General features: G+C 40.0%; 1 protein-coding gene across 1 annotated transcript; it reads right to left on the reverse strand.

Moving 5' to 3' along the window:
- Positions 1 to 1,069: 1,069 nt before the first annotated feature.
- LOC125481422 (rho-related GTP-binding protein RhoE-like) lies at positions 1,070 to 2,248 on the reverse strand (the record flags this gene model as incomplete). Its single annotated transcript, XM_048592952.1, has 2 exons — positions 1,902 to 2,248; positions 1,070 to 1,270 (listed from the first exon to the last, which is right to left on the reverse strand). Coding segments are annotated over exons 1-2 (342 nt in total), but the record flags the coding sequence as incomplete, so codon positions are not given.
- Positions 2,249 to 16,871: the final 14,623 nt, after the last annotated feature.

The raw sequence follows: 16,871 nt of genomic DNA on the forward strand, positions 1-16,871 counted from the left end.
ACTCAGCTTGTCAAGCCGGGGGGACGAAAGATGCGTGTTGTAGCAATGTCAAGCATTGAAATGGACTTTACAGTCAAGGCTTGAAAGAGCAGGTTTTCATTAAGGCTGTCCAAGCCCCCCTGTTTAAAATTAGTTTCACAGCATTACAGGATCCCTATAGTGTCGAGGTAGGCCATTCGGCCCATCGAGTCCATACCGACACTCGAAGGAGCATCCCACCCAGACCCACTTCCCCTACCCTATCCCTGTAACCCTTCATTTCCCATGGCTAACCCACCTAGCCTGCACGTCCCTGGACACTGTGGGGCAATTTACCACGGCCGCTGCACCTAGCCTGCACATCTTTGGACTGTGGGGGTGAAACCAGAGCACCCGGAGGAAACAGACATAGGGAGAATGTGCAAACTCCACACAGACAGCCGGCCGAGGGTGGAATCGAACCCGATGCTGTGAGGCAGCAGTGCTAGCCACTGTGGCACAGTGCCGCCCCAGTTTCTCTCAGATCATAAAGATAGAAAGGCCAGCCCCAATACTGTCAAGCTTGTCTAATGTTTTATTTGTTTTTAAAAAAAACACGGTTAGAAAGGTCAATGGTTTCAGGGCTGTGTACTGACTGGCAAACACGCTTTTTTAAAACAAAACCGCAGCGATTGTGGGGCATAACAGCCCAAATAGGACGCACTGTCAGGGAACTGAGACACCCTCACAGCCCCAAATGCAAAACCCTTGAAGTTTTTGTCTAAATGAGTTAAGCATTCCTCTTGCCTGTCGTCTGCCTGCTACGTGCTGCGCTTATCGGCGCTGCCACTTTGAATGTCAATCTGCTCGGGCGCCTGGTCAATGCAAGTCACAATCAAATTTAACCAAGTGTTAGGAAACACGTTTTCATCCTGAAGGCGACCAGGCTGCACTTCTTCTGTGGCGGGGCTGGGGTTTGGTGTGGAAGGAGGATTAACTCTCCTTGAGATCATCAAGCGAAAAACAGATTGCAGCAAACGATGCTGCCGTTCTACCCTGACACCACCACCTCCCCCCACCACGGCTGTTAGAATCTGCACACAGTCCCCACTTGGACGGTCCAGGTGTAACACCGGCTTGGTGCAATGGCGCACAGTTCTCCTGTTATTTTTTGAGTCATCCCTGAAGCCAGCAGCAGTCCCTGGTTTAAACGGAACAACTCACCTGAAGTGTCCCACATGTTCAACTCGATTCTTTGCTTGTCAATTTCAAAACTCGCCGTGTAGTTCTCAAACACAGTAGGAACATAATTCTAGAATTAAAGATGCAAAAAGTGACATTAAAGACCTGAATTCATAAATGCTTTAAAGGAAAATAAAGCGAGATTTTTTTTAAAAAATGAGATGATATTTAACGATCAGGCTCAATTTGATTTAATTTTTCATAAACAGTTAATTATATAACTCCTTCGTGTTTTTAAAGCTTACTTTAGTGTTCCTAAACAGACAGACAGACAGACAGACAGACAGAAAGAAAGAAAGAAAGAAAGATCAACCGAAACCACACAAACACAAGGAAATATCTCAATCCAAAAATCAATATAGTCGGTCTACTTTTCCCAGTTTCGCCACCGAAGCAGAATTGGTTTATACAAATTCTCCCAACGTCAATATTTTTAAGTAACATCTGCCAGATTTTGCACATAATGCTGTAATATGTTATTGAGGCAATCGATTTAATAACTACACATTTGAGAAAAAAAAAACTTAACGGCGACCACTCGTATTTTCATTGCATTTCTTTCCAGGAAAATGTAAAGATCTTAGTAACATCTTAATGTGACACCTCGGTGCGGTGCGAGTTACTCAAAACAGCGGATGGTTTATTCCGATTTTAGACTGCTTTGTGGGGAAAAAAATTCTAAAGAAGAAAATCAAAATTACCTCGGGATAACAATCCTTAGCAAATACATGTAATAAAGTTGTTTTCCCACACTGTGCATCCCCAACTACGACAATCTTGCAACGAGCGATTTGATTCTCCATGCTCTGATCCCGGTCCTGATGCCTAGTCACTTCTTTCATTGACCGTAGCCCTCAACTGGTCATCCAGAGTGTGAGGAGACAGCTCGCTCTCTTCACTGTACTTTTAGCTCCTTGAATCCGACTGCCTTGCTATCTCAGGGCTCCTAGAATATGAGCCGGGAGCTCTTCATTGAACATAGAGTCGCCAATCAGTGCAATGGTCCCGGAGATATGCAAATAGAGGCGGTACCAGGGAGGGGCCAACACTTGGAAAATAATTCAATTAGAATGAGTGGATTAAATCAAATTGAATCAAGCCTCCCATTTAGCACAAAAGTGTGAACGACACCCTGTAAAGTACCAATTCTGAAAAGAGTTGTTTTAGGTACGTGGCACCTTAAAAAGAAAACATGGGCTGGAGTTTACCAGAATGGAATAGGAACCTAGTTGTTTTTAATTGAGGTGGCAGCTGAAGAAGTTTTTGAAGAAGTTGGGCATTTGGAACATACAGTATGTGTGGAATGAAAATAAATGAAATCAATTGACAATCCTACTGTGTATAAACACACAAAGAATTTTGGGGATACAAATTGCAATGATGAAACACCAACATGCAGTGCCACGGAGTGGTGAAGTGTGGGATTGCCCCTCAGTGCAGCTCAGCCAAACCAGTCTTGTTTCTTGGGATCTGGGGGCATCGCTGACTAGGCCAGTTTCTTGCCCATTATTACCATGAGAAAGGACTGCTGAGTGTCATTCTCAAAGCTGCTGTTGTCCATGTCCAGTAGGTACACCTACAGAGTTGTTAAAGTAGGACATTCCAGGCCCCCATCCAGTAATGATAAGGAACAGCAATTTTGAACCAAGTCAGGATGTTTGTTACTTGGAGGTAAGCTTATAGGCGATTATGTTCCTATACACCCGCTGTTCTTGTTTTTTTCAATCGATAGAGATTGCAAATTTGGGATGTACTATCAACAAAGCTTTTGCAGTTGGTGCACACAACATCCATGTACTGGATGGGCTGAATGGTTAGCATTGTGATAACATGGCACTTGCAAAGCAATAGCTTGTTCATGCACTGACAGTTTGGGATTTGTCAGGACCACTCAGTTCCTAACCTCATTATGGCCTTGGTCCAAGCTTCGACAGAGGAGGCAGGGTGAGAGTGACTGCCTTCGACATAAAGGCAGCATGTAATCCAATATGGTATCTAGGAATAAAACCAGAAGTTGTTAGAAAAGCTCAGCAGGCCAGGCAGCATCTGTGAAGAAAAATCAGAGTTAACGTTTCCGATCCGGTGGCCCTTCCTCAGAACAGCATCTTTCGGTTCTTATATGGTATCTAGGAACTCTAGTAAAATGGGAGTGTCAGTGGGAATCAGGCAGAACAATCTCCATTACTTAGAGTCATATCTAGCAGAAAGGCGAATGGTTGTGGTCAGTAATTTCAACTCCATTATATCACTGCAAGATATACCATCTACAGCCTAGCACACTCACTTGCTTCACCACTGATGCACAGTAGCAGCAATGTGTATAATCTGCAAGAGGCACAGCATTAACTCACCTTTGACAGCACCATCAAAACCCATGATCTTGACCACCTATATGAACAAGGGCAGCTGATACATGGAAACACCACATTCCCCTCCAAGCCACACACCATCCCGACTTGCAACTACATCGCTCTTCCATCATCATTGCTGGGTCAAAATTCGGGAACTGCCTTCCTAACAGCAGCGTGGATGTACCTACGTTAAATGAACTGCTGTGGTTCAAGAAAGCAGATTAACTCCACTGTCTCCAGGGTAATTGCCAGTCAACAAAATAATGCTGGCCTAGCTAACAATCTCCACATCCAACGAATAATTTTTAGGAATGGTTGATTTGAAACCAGGCAGAATTGTTCAGGAAGGGGAATCTAGAGGTTATGGATTGATTCCTCACATTCAATCACAATGAGATGCAAGCTTTATCCATCAAAATTCGTGCTTCAGAAGAAATTCCAACACCATGTGATGTATCAGTGATTCCTGTTGAGAACTAAGGTAACAACCTTAATCAAATTAATGGATGTTACAGGTATTTTGGTGTATGCATTTTAGAAGAGGTAAAATACTGCATCAATAACAGCTTAATAAAAATGATGCAGTAACTATCCACACTATTTTGTAGCATTTTCAATTAGAAAACATCCCCAGGTGTTTCAATAGCCTAGTGACATGACTACAATGCCATCATTCCCCTCTGAAGGTGACTTTGTTCAGCAATGTGGAGTCTGATGCTTTGCTTCAAAGCAGACAACAAGACTGTACTCCATAAGAATCAGTCTGAATGGGCAGCCAGGGACAAATCTGGAATTAAGATACAAACTTTTTGGGAAGTCAGAGTGCAGAACAAGATGAGATAAATAACCTAATAGAACAGTATGTAGTCAAGCACTAAAGGGGATTGCAAAGTAAGAAAAGAAAGGGCAAAGAAGAGCAATAAATGCAGAAACAAGCAATGAAACAGACCTTAAATTCTAAAATAGAAATATCCTAAGGGAAAAAAACAGAAACAAGGCATCCATCTGCAAGCATCTTTAATCAGTTTAAATAAGAAGAACAAGAGAAGACTGCAATTTCTCTTGATTACACTAGCAAAGGTAAAGGTAAGCAGTGATGAAATAAAACAATGAGATAATGCTGATAAAAAAAATCATAAGCGGAACTGACAATTCTAATGGAAATGTCAAAAATGAAATGCTGCAAAAATGGTGTTTGCAATGCAAATAATTAGAATGCAAAGTTGTATATTAAATTGAAGAACCGAATGTAATATCACTGGTATGAAAGCCAGAATTTAAAATGAAAGATATGAAAAAAAAGTTCAGCTGCAAGGTGGCAGAACAGCGTATGTCAGTTTTCTAAACTATAGCACACTGCGCACAAACTACTTACTCCAGTTCTATACAAATGTCTGGATTCAAGGTTTGATTAACAACTTATTTTGTTTTTACAATCACTTTAGTTCTGAAGTTTTCACCTTCCCTCTCCTGAATGCAGAAGTCTCCTCCTTTAACCCACTTCTTAAAACATTCCTCCTGACCAAATGTATTGTCAGCTGTCCTAATATCTCCTCCCATGGCTCAGTGTCAAATCTTGTTCATTCCTGTGAAGCACCATGGGATGTTTTATTATGTTAAAGGTGTTATATAAATACAAGTTGTTGTGGTTGTTGTTGCTTCATGCTGGGTGAAATTCCTTTGGTGACTGCTGCCTTTTGATACCCTATCCAAATGGTCCTGCATGTGTGAATCTCAGCTGTGAGTGTGGGCAGGTTAAGAGCTCACACCTCTGAGCTATGCTATTTACAGCTGACCGTTTATCATTACACCACTAATCCTGATTGAGATCATCAACATTGGGGTTTGTGTTCCACAATAATAAAATGGTGTATTTACCCCGTGAACCAGCAGAAAAACTAGTAAACTGGTTTAAAATTGAGACAGAAAATGGCGAAAATACTTAAGACAGAATTAAGAAAATGTCTTTTGTCAGAGTTTTCTGGTGAAATGTCATCAGCCTAACCTCTGTTTTTCTCTCCACAGATGCTGGGAGTACTGTTGAGTACCTTTAGTGTTTTTCCAACTTTCTTTCAGATTTTGGTTTGGGACTGTGCAACTCATTTTCCAACCTCTTGATTCAAATATAATATGTATGTAGCATTTGTAGCTGAATGACACCAGGCCCAAAGAGAAGACAGAACTCAAGTGTTAAATTTGATGTGTTGTGGTACTGTCATAAAAGTTGAATGCATGTAACATATCTGTCTTGTATGAAAAAGCTCAGTACAGAATATTTTTTTGAAGTCCGTTCCCAGCCAACACTAAATAGCGAAAACAAGTGAAAGGAGGTGTATTCGTATAGTGCTTATCACAATCTTGGGATGCTCCAAAGCAGTTCGCAAGCAATTACTTAATTTTTAATTGCAGGCAATGGCAAATTTCAAACTGTTTGATTTGATTTAACTGTTTGCTTTAAGCTTTGTTGTCACATGTATTCAAATACAGAAGTACAGGAGTACGGTGAAAACTGTACAATGTCGCCACACACAGGGCCATCTTAGGTACAAGTAGTAACATAGAGAAACAAAGTTAAAAGTATTACCATTGTTCTTAGTATAAGTAGAAAAATAAAGAAATAAAGTTAAAAGTTAACGTTACAGACCTTCCTAGCATTACGTGGAAAATTAAAGGAATAAGGGTAAAATTTCTTAAGTGCAAGGGCTCGGTTTCATCTGTTTGGGCCGGGTCTCTGAGAAACTTCGGGCTTCCGGCTCGCAACGCTGCAGATGCCGTGAGACCTCCCTCACCGACACTTCAGGCTCGCTCTGACCACATAGGCCTCAGGCCCACAGCCTCTTCGTTGCACCGGACTTCCAGCTGACACTGTTCCGGGCAAAGTGGTGGTGTGGAGCAAGTTTGCACAAAAGGTGACTGTGGTAGGTAACTAGCTACAGGACCAATCTTATAATTAGGACTGCGCCAAACAGAACAGTGGGCTTCTGCAGCCATAGGAACATCTGCATCCCACTCGTGGAGCCATTTCAGCAGCTTGTCCCCTTCGATATACCCCAGTCCTGGTAGTGGAAGCAGTAAAAAAAAACCAAGGAGCAATTGCAAGATTTTTCAAGCTTACTGCTCCCTCTGACCCTGGACCTCCATGCTACCAATTGCCAGAGAATCTATATTTAAATCCAAACTACTAGTGACCAGCACAAATAGATTAGAATTACTTTATCTGGAATTCTTCACCTGCCCCATGGACCCCCACTAGCCTTCCGGTCAGTGGAGTTGAGGGCCAGATCTTTCTGTCATTTGGTATTCTTGGAGATTCAGAAAGTTTTAGTGGCTGGAAGCAGCAGGACTGGAATACTCCCTTCTGCCAACATCGCCACTCAGAAATCCTGAGGCATAAATAAAGCTACTACTGTCACGATCTCTCCTATTGTCTTGGCCTTTACTCCTACAAAACAGTTAGTTCCCAGGTATATCCAGCAGAAAAGTTAGCTCCATCTGTTTTTGGTGGTCAAGAAATTAATATTGGCCAAAGCACAATCAGAAATATCCGCTTTTCTTTAAATAATGCCATTGGATCCTTCTCACCAGAAGAACAACATCTCAGACACTGCAGCACCCTTTCATTACTGCACTGAAGTATTTAAGTGCTCAAACTCTAATGCCCAGCTAGAAGCATTCTTTTTATTTATTGATTGTGACATCACTGACTGGGCCAGAATTTATTGTGCACCCCTAGTTGCCCTTGAGAAGGTGTTGGTGAGCTGCCTTCTTGAACCATTGAATTTCACAAGTAGATCCACAATGCTATTATGGAGGGAATGTCAGGACGTCACCCAGGAAAGTATATTTCCAGATCAGGATGACGAATGAATTGGAGGGGAGCCTGCAAGTCGTGATGTTCCCATGAGCCTGTTACTCTTATCTTTCTATTGTGGACTTGGAAGGTGCTGCCTAAGGAGTTATGTCTAACTTTCACTGTATTAACTTGTAGATCATACATTGTTATGTACCGTTGATGGAGAGACTGATTATTTGTGGATTTGGTGCCAACTAAGTGACTGTTTTGTCCTGGATAGGATCAAGCTTCTTGAGATTGGTTGGGGCTGCACTCATTCAGCCAAATGGGGAGCATTCCATCACATTCATGACCTGTGCCTTGTAGATGGTGGACAGGCTTTGGGGACTGAGGTAGTGAATTATTCGCTGCAGGATTCCTAGCCTGCTTTAGTAGCCATGGTATTTATATCGCTTGTCCAGTTCAGCTTCTGGTCAGTGGTAACCCCCAGGGTGTTGATAATAAGGGATGAAATGGGCATTGCCTGGCAAGTGACTTGACATCACTTGACACTTGTCAGTCCAAACCTGGGTATTGTGCCAACTTTGATGCCACACTCAGTCAAATGTGGCCGTGAGGTCAAAGACAGTCCTGATATCGCATGGAATGATTTGAATTAAAGACTAGCAACATGATGGCTCAGTGGTTAGCATTATTGCCTCCCAGCACCAGGGACCTCAGCCTTAAGCGACTGCCTGTTTGGCGTTTGCATGTTCTCCCTGTGTCTGTGTGGGAATCCTCCAGATGCTCCTGTTTCCTCCCACACTTTAAAGATGTATGGGTTGGGTGGATTAGCCATGGTAAATGTGGAAGTATGGGGATAAGGTGGGGGTTTGGGTGGGATGCTCTTCATAGAATCGATGCAGACTTGATGGGCCAAATGGCCTGTTTCTGTACTGTAGGTGTTCTATGATTCTACTAACATCTATGATGTTCTGGATCGCTGGCTCAGAATTCATAGTACTATTGCTGTCATAAGCTGTTTCCAGTATCTACTTATTTCTCAGTTGTAAAGCTTTGAAAAGGAACATAATTTAATAACACTGAGGTTGCAATCGGATTGCTTCACACTTTTGTCCTACAATTTGGCAACGGGACAATCTGTACAAATCTGGGTAAATGGCTGTATTGTTGTAAACACAAGTTAAAAGTTTGAGAAAATGTCTAAATTAGAATAATCCAAGCCATATATTTTAAACTTGTTAGTTTTTACATCAAAGCTAAATACCAATTCTTAGTTTTAAATGATATAGTAATCTGAAACAGATTTCAAGAGGAACAATGTATCTCAGTCATTACACTAAAAGTTACATTTTCAATGTAATACTCTTTCAGTGATTAGTGAAGTTTTCAGAAAATACCGTACAGTAGATGCTTTGAAGTAATAAATTAAAGTTTCCATGTACAACCTTTGATGCTTTTAATTAGAATGGAAGATTTTCTACAGTATAACTAGTTTATAGATTGATACAGACACCCTGCATAAGATTCATGTTACACGTTTCATTTGGTATAATTTGACTGATTGGTGAATTAATTTGAATTGAACAGAGTATGAACAGAAACTTGCTTGAGCAATTTGGTGTGTAACATTGTTGACTATGATATCTGCCCCTAACCCAAGAGATCATCTAACAAGAGATAATGATTTAAATGGTTAATACAATGGGTGAAGATAAAATTATTTCAGATTGCTAATGTCAATTTGCTTAGTACAATTCTTTACTTATTAACATAGAAGCAGCTGAATTCTGTAATCAAAGGTAAACCAAGTCCAGGTGTCAGCTGAATGAATAGTCACCTTGCAGAATTAAAGCTTGCCAATGTAATTGATTGAAAAATGGCAAAATATGGACCATTTCCACAAAATTTAAGCTAGATTGCAATTTTAATTATTTCTCAAATTCTCACTTTTGCAGAGTTAAAATCAATCTCATTGTCTTTATGTGCTAGAATTAATATTGGAAAGCTATTGACAACTAGATAACAATAACCATGCAAGATTTTTGAAAATATATTTTAGGACAAGGATATTACTTATCACTTTCAGTTTATGAGGACAGTAATGGCATAATCAAATCAAAATGATTTCATCATGCTATTTGGGGATTAATTAAAATATTTTATTGGACTCACAGAAAGTAATTATCACACGAATGGCTTTAGTTACATAGGTTCATTGACAGCAACAAAATCTACTCTCAGGTTGACCGGAGTGATGGCACAAAAGACTGCAGATTGAGTTTTCAAATTTCAGCTATTTTAGCAATCAGAAAGAAGTCAAAGACCAAATGGTGGCTTTGAGACTTGAATGGAGACCTAGCAACTGACAGAGGTGCCTGAGTGATTAGTTTCCATCTGTGTTAACGACTGGATTGTTGTAATTAAACGTGCCAAACAACACAGTACATCCACATGCAGCACATGAGATAAATGACTAGAGAGTCTTGTTTTTGGTGATGTTGGCTGATGGAGCAAATTTTTCCAGATTACTAAGAGAATTCTTGCTCTTTGAATATTACCATGGAAACTTTTGATTTCTACTTGAACCAAAATACAAGGCCTTGCCTTAACACCTCATCCAAAAGGTAACATGTCAAGGCTCCATTAACACTGCACCAAAGTGTCAATCTAAAATATCTGAAGAAATCCTACAAGAGGGCTTTCAGCCTGCAATTTTTTTGACTCAGAAATAGTGCAGTCACAGAACCAAGCTGACACTGAGTAGAAGCCAATAAGGTACACTGCCAGTTCTGCATTAATCTATCCTTAACCAAGCCAGGTCACCCCACTCCTCTGTTGTGATGCCAGTCATTTTTTGGATGCCTTGTTTGCTCTTTACCAACATTAAAATTGTAAAAAGAAATTCTTGGACTCACTTATTTTAAAATATAGAAGCAAATATTTAAAAGTTCATTTTGCACTTACTGTGACTAAGATCCAGCAAGTATGAAGCTTGAGCGGGAGAAGTAGTGATTTGCATTTTGAAGCCAAGATTCAAATTGCCCTGAGCCACTGATATATGGTATTTCTTACATTGAATACCATAGTAAATTTGCAAAAAATAAACTTTAATAGAATTATCAATTTATATGAAACCTTCTGCTTACTAAACAGCATTCTTTAAAGTTATTTGGGACAAGTATAGCTGGAGACCATCATTTGAAACATATGAGCAGGCATATGCTATTCAACCTATCAAGACTGTTTTGCCAAACAAACAGACCATGGCTGATCATCTGCCTCTTCACTACTTTCCTGTGCTATCCCCTTATCTTTTGGTGTCATCAGCGTGTAGAAACCTTTCCACTTCTGTCTTGAACGTGTTCAATGATTGACCTTCGATAACCCTCTGGAGTAAAGAATAAAAGATAGTCACGAAGAAGTCAAATAGGGAATTCAGAAAAAAAATACCCAAAGAGTGATGAGAATGTGGAATTCACTGCCACAAGCAAGTAGTATAGATACATTTAGAGGCATTTAAGGAAGATGTGGGATGGTAATTTTAGATCAGAAAAGATAGGAGGAAGCTCAAGTGGAGCAGAAATACCGGAACAGTCTGATTAGTCTGAATGTCCTTTTTCTGTGCTGTTACATCCTGTGTAATTCAAAGTGCAGTTTTCAAATAGGAGCGACGCAACATATAAGCGTCAGCCTTTCACATTCAGGAGTTTAATTTTAATTCATCCTAATTAATTCCTAGGATAAATAGGATAAATTCCTATACTTGGTGATATATTACTCTTAGAAATATTAATGTTTTCTTATCACAGTTCCCAATGTTCATAGTTTGAAATAACCTAGTTAATGCAGAGAATAACAGTATTACATTTGTACAGCAGAGGGTGCTATTCTAAGGGTAGCACAATGCACACAGGATGCAACAATATTTACAGGGAATAAACATCATTACGAGGTAGACTTTCCACTTGTTTATCTTAGTAATATCAGCACAGTCTAGATTGAATCAAGTAGAAGATTGAGGAATATTAAACATGGGTGAGTTTCTTCCAAAGTCAATTATATTTGTGTTTTCCACAATCTTTTACACTCGATCAAGATTTGGCAAACATGCCAATTTAACACTTGTGTCTGTATTGAAATTATAAAATACCACCATTTCAGTAGTTAGAGAAGACCCTTTAAATGGTGCCCTTTTTCATAGATGCAAAGGCACTAATAGATACATTAATTTCTCTCATATTAAAAATGCTTAACCTAATAAGAAACTAACTAGTGTACAATAAAACATATACTTGTTTATAACAAATGGAGCATAGTATTCAGCATAGTTTTCAAAAGTCATTTCCAGTGATTTTAAATCTGATTACCACTGAGACCTTCATTTAGAATATTTACTACTTTCAGTATGTTACTAAAACTGAGCCAGGCTACCGTTCTTCAATACGTTAAGGGAAGAAGAAAAGGAAACGGCTCCATTCTATTTTGCTGCCAGATACTGTTAGTTCATGAAAATGTAACACTTTGATAATGGAAGTATATTTGAGCAGTGATGTGAACGATTTATCATCTTAAACATTAATAGACTTAAACTGTATGTATACACTTTCCCCATAATCTAATTTTTAAAAATTAGATAAATTATATTTGCATGAAATAAAACTGCCTTCTTCACTTGATGTATAAAGATCACATTCAAGATGACTAAAAATCTGTGGGCCGTGGACACATAACTAATGTTAGCTAATATACATATTGAGGACACACAGGACACACAGTCAAGAGCAGCAGCAGTGCATTGGTCCATTTATACAATAGGCCAGTATAAAGAATCCAACACTTCATTTATTATTCCAAAGGACAGTCGGATTCTTATGCTAATTTGCTGAACCAAACATCCTTTTGAATGCTAAGCAATCTGATCTTAACCACTGTGCCCCATCTCAGTCTTTGTTCTCAGTTTCATTTCATTCTATGCCTTGGTTAGGATACTCAAATGGAGATCCTGACCTATGACTGCCGTTCTCCCTGTTTTTGTTCACATTGTGTAGCTGGTTCCATTGTGGGACTAATAGGACGATAGCTTGATTCCAAATCCCCACACCCATGAAAATTCATGCCATGGGCTGTCTCACTGGCCTCCAGTTTGCTTTCTCTATATTGTCTGATGCCATCTGCAGTGATAGCACCATGTGGGTGTGGATAACAGCAAATCAGAGAAAGATAAAACAAATTGAGGCTGAAATCATCACAGCAAAACTGAGTCTGGGTACAGCTTGGCTTGCTTAATAGGGACCAAGACTGCATTTGCCAAATTTCATGTCCCCAGAGACAAAGCTATTGCTTTTGCAACTCATTCATTTGTTCTTGCAGCTGCTTCTCAACCTTGTTCTTTTATTCATTTCCTTTAGTTAATTCTTTTTTTTCAGATAAAAGAAAGCACATTTTAATTAAAAAGGTGTCATGTATTAAAACAGCAACACAGAAACAAATACGCACAGTAAAATATATACTGACACAAACACTCAAATATATTCACATTTACAAAGGCACACAAACATACACATATACACACGCACACAAACTTGTCTTCTTTCTTAGGCAGTCACTAAGGTTGGAGGAAGGCCTTTTCCCACTCTCGAGTCGTGGGTCCTGAGGTCCGATGCTGGATCCATATGTCCTGTCACAGCTCGGGTAGGTGCTATTTCAAGTTCTTCTACCCTTAATATGTTGAAGAATGGTAACCTAGCTCGGTTTTAGTTATATACTGCATGTGGTAAATTTTTTAACGAAGATGCCTGTGGTAACCAGAGTTAACATCACTGGAAATGACTTTTGAAATCTATGCTGAATACTATGCTCCATTTGAGAGGTGGCTGGGTGCATCGAAAGCTTGGGATTGCTCCAACCACCGTTCGAACTTTGCCTTCAAGTGGGCCCGTTGGAAATGCTTGAGATGGCAGTCACCTTCATCGCTGCTTCTTCTCCAGTTTGGACGGTCGTAGAAAGAGACTCTGAAGAGTCGGTGGGGATGTTGCATTTTTTTCAGGAGGCTTTGAAGACATCCCTGAAACAACTTCTCTGCCCTCCTGGTAACCACTTACTATGATGGAGTTTGGAATGGGTAGTTCGTTTTAGGCATCTTGTGTCAGACATGCTGATGATATACGCCTCGCCCACAGATGATTGATGGTAACCTCTGCCCCAATACTGAGAATAGAGGACACTGATATTAGAGCACCTTTCCTGCCATTGGATTTACAGGAATATGCAGGTGGTGATATTTATCTGAGGATTTCAGCTGTCCATGCGTACAATGCATACAGAAAAGGCGGGTTGTAATTTTGCCCTGTAGACCATAAGCTTGGCACAGGACTTGGGGTCTTTCTCATCAAACACTCTGTGCCTCAGACAGGCAAAGGCTGTGCTGCCACACTGATGGTCAGGGGGAGGGCATGGTCAATGTTATACAATGGCAGCAGGTTAGTAGAGACCCTTTGTCTTCTAGGAGTTTAATTTAAGGCCTGTTCTCTCATATGCCTCCATACAAAGGCACACAACTACATTAACACGTGCAATCTGTTGGACAGGTTTGTTCTAAATGATAGCCATGATAAAAACAATGACTGTGCAACTAAATTGCATTCAGTATCAAAGGTTGCAGTACAGACAGTATTTGACATACCACTTGCAATGTCTAGTCTTAAAAAACTATGTGGAATACAAACCATCCATGGAAAGGAAAGAATGGGCAAGAAGGGCTCATGCGATATAATAATGGTTCTAGACATAAGAATGCTGTACGCCATTTAGAAGGTTTAATTTGAAAGTCGGTGGCCGTGTCGGGAACAAGGTGTGGGTGTGAGTGATGGGGAGTGTATGTAGGATAATAAAACACTAAATCTGATGGTGCAAGCTTGATTTGCTGCATAGCCAAAATGTTAAAGAAGGCTCCTTACAACTAAACGTTTAATTAATATCCCAACTCGTGATAACGCACCATATAATTAAAATGCAAAATCCCCAACGTCCCAATAAGTTTATCAGGTTGGAAGTTGGAATTATAATTAAGAAATGAAACTAAGAGAGGGCAGTCAGCTGACAGTCTAAAGTTCTTTTTAGGCAAAGTTTATTTTATTCATAATATAGCTAAAAGTAAATTCTGAAACACTTCAAATTGAACATTACGGAAACGCATTGAAATACAAATTCTCTCTGTTGAGCATGTCGCTCTTAGCTGCCTCAATCTAATTTCAATATAGTTGATATTTTCACTGTAGATGACAGTCAGTCCACAGTTATTCTCATGATCAGTCAGTCCACCCATGTCGGTTCCAGTTAGTCCAGAGTCAGCCCATAATCTGTCCACCATAAACGAGCAGTGACTGTGTAACAAAACAGCCTCTGAGAGTGATATACAGACCATACTGGACAAATCACTCGTACCTTCCAGCTTTAAAATTGTGTTTGTGACAAGAGCACAAGACCAACCTCTTCTCTTGGAGTAAGCTGGTTGCCATGGCACCAGACAGTTCTACTTTCCTCTGGGATTCTACAACAGCACCTTGGAGAGGTGAAATCCTGTGACAGGTTACTGTCTATGGTCATCATGTTTTTTTTCAGTCATCTTCACTTCCCAGCTTTTGCTAACTATGCTATTATTCTCTGATGTTTATACTGCACTTTCTCTCTATATTTAGAAACTGGGGCTCATAAATTAACTGCTTCAATGATCTTTGCATACGTTTAGACTAGATATTCCAATTTTCATAAACCTTCCGATATCTGTTGTATTACAGCTTTCTCAGCTTTTGATGACCTGCTTCAAAAATTCTGTACCTCGGTCCAAGAGCTAAGTCTTCCAAAATCATCTGAATGTAAAAACCTTCTAGCCATCCTAAACGTCTTCTGATTGTGTAATCAAAGTATCCAACTTAAAGATTTTAAAATATCTCAAATAATTAATGAGGAGTAATATGAACTGAGTCCAATGGAGATAATCAATCAATCGCTTTCCAGGGATTCATTCAATTCGCCAGACCCACATTAAAAACTGGAATTGCCAGAATTTAATTAGTCTGTCAAACAGCAGATTCCCAATTAGGTATTTCACTCCTTTTCTTTCCAAAATGTTTGAATCACAAAAGGAGTGATGCTTTCTGATGTTGATTCTATTCCAACATCTTGTTATCTTGCTCAAAGACCACATTAGTCAGTCTTTTATTCTGGGATGTGTCAGCCCACTACAGGCTGGGCACAAGTGTGTTAATTAAGAACACCCAGCTGTACCAGAATGTGCAAACACTTTTTCTGTTTTAATAGGATTTCTTAGAATGCAAGGATTAATTTTTTTAACTAAGGCTGTGGCCAGACAGCAGCCCTCAAGAGAACCATTGGTAATATAACTGGCAGTGCCTACTGGAGAGTTGGCAAGAGTGAGAGTGGCAACAGCTACAGGAGAATTCGCATAAGTGGCAGGGGAAGCAGGAGATCTGTAACTAGGGATCAACAGAAACAGGAGAGCCTGCAGACTAGGGTGTGCAAGTACTAGATGTCGTGGCTGGCGATAACACAATGCAGAATTGGCAGCAGAAAGAGAGATATAAAAATAGAAGTACTTACATTTATGTACCACCAGAGGATGTCCCAAAGTGCTTCACAAACAGCGAACTACCTCTGAAGTGCAGTCGCTGTTGTTAGCTAAGAAACGCCATAGCCAGTTTGTGCACAGCAAGCTCCCATAAATGTATTAATGATCGGATAATCTGCTTTTCTTGATATAAACATACTTTGGGGACAAATTCCTTTTTCTTCTTCAAAATAGTGCTGGGAAATCCTTTCCATTCACCTGAGAGGTCAGACTGGACCTTGACTTAGCCTATGTTCATAAAGATAAAAATCGGCAATCTGTAAGAGGTGCATTACGATGCAGTTTACAAAATAATCATAGTGTACTTCAGTTTTATTACAGTGTTTGTTCTTCTCCCACTGCTGCTCAGTCTCTACGTTCCTTCTGCAGCTGGGAAAGAATTCTGTTGGGAAAGGCAAGCTTTAGTGGTATTTTCAGCTGCCATAAACAAAGCACAACCAACATTAATGTGCACTGATACAACGCAATACAGCATTAATGTGTGGCAGAACCACTGTGCATGAACATCACATTGTAAATGTACCCTAAATCCAGATAGAGTTTAGTTTGACATGGGGGAAGTCTGATTCACCTTCACTTTGAAGTAATTTATAAGCCTTACCACCTATTTGTATGAGACGTGTTTGTCCAAACTACCATGCACTGATACTAGAATTGTAGTCAACTATACGCTGAAAGTGAGTAAACCAATACCGCAAATGTACATTCTCGACTGCACACCCGCAATGTCCATGCTTTCTATTGCCTGAAACTGCCCATAGTATATGTGGGATTCCTTGGAGCTGCTCAATACAAGCCCATCAGCTACTGGCTATTTACTGCTAATCGAAGAGAAAGTTGGCAATAGCGTAAAGGAGGACAGAAAGTGCTGGAGAGA

The sequence above is a fragment of the Rhincodon typus genome, unplaced genomic scaffold (assembly GCF_021869965.1).
Source record: "Rhincodon typus isolate 14 unplaced genomic scaffold, sRhiTyp1.1 hic_rhity00002097, whole genome shotgun sequence".
In the NCBI taxonomy this organism is placed as follows: Eukaryota; Metazoa; Chordata; class Chondrichthyes; order Orectolobiformes; family Rhincodontidae; genus Rhincodon; species Rhincodon typus.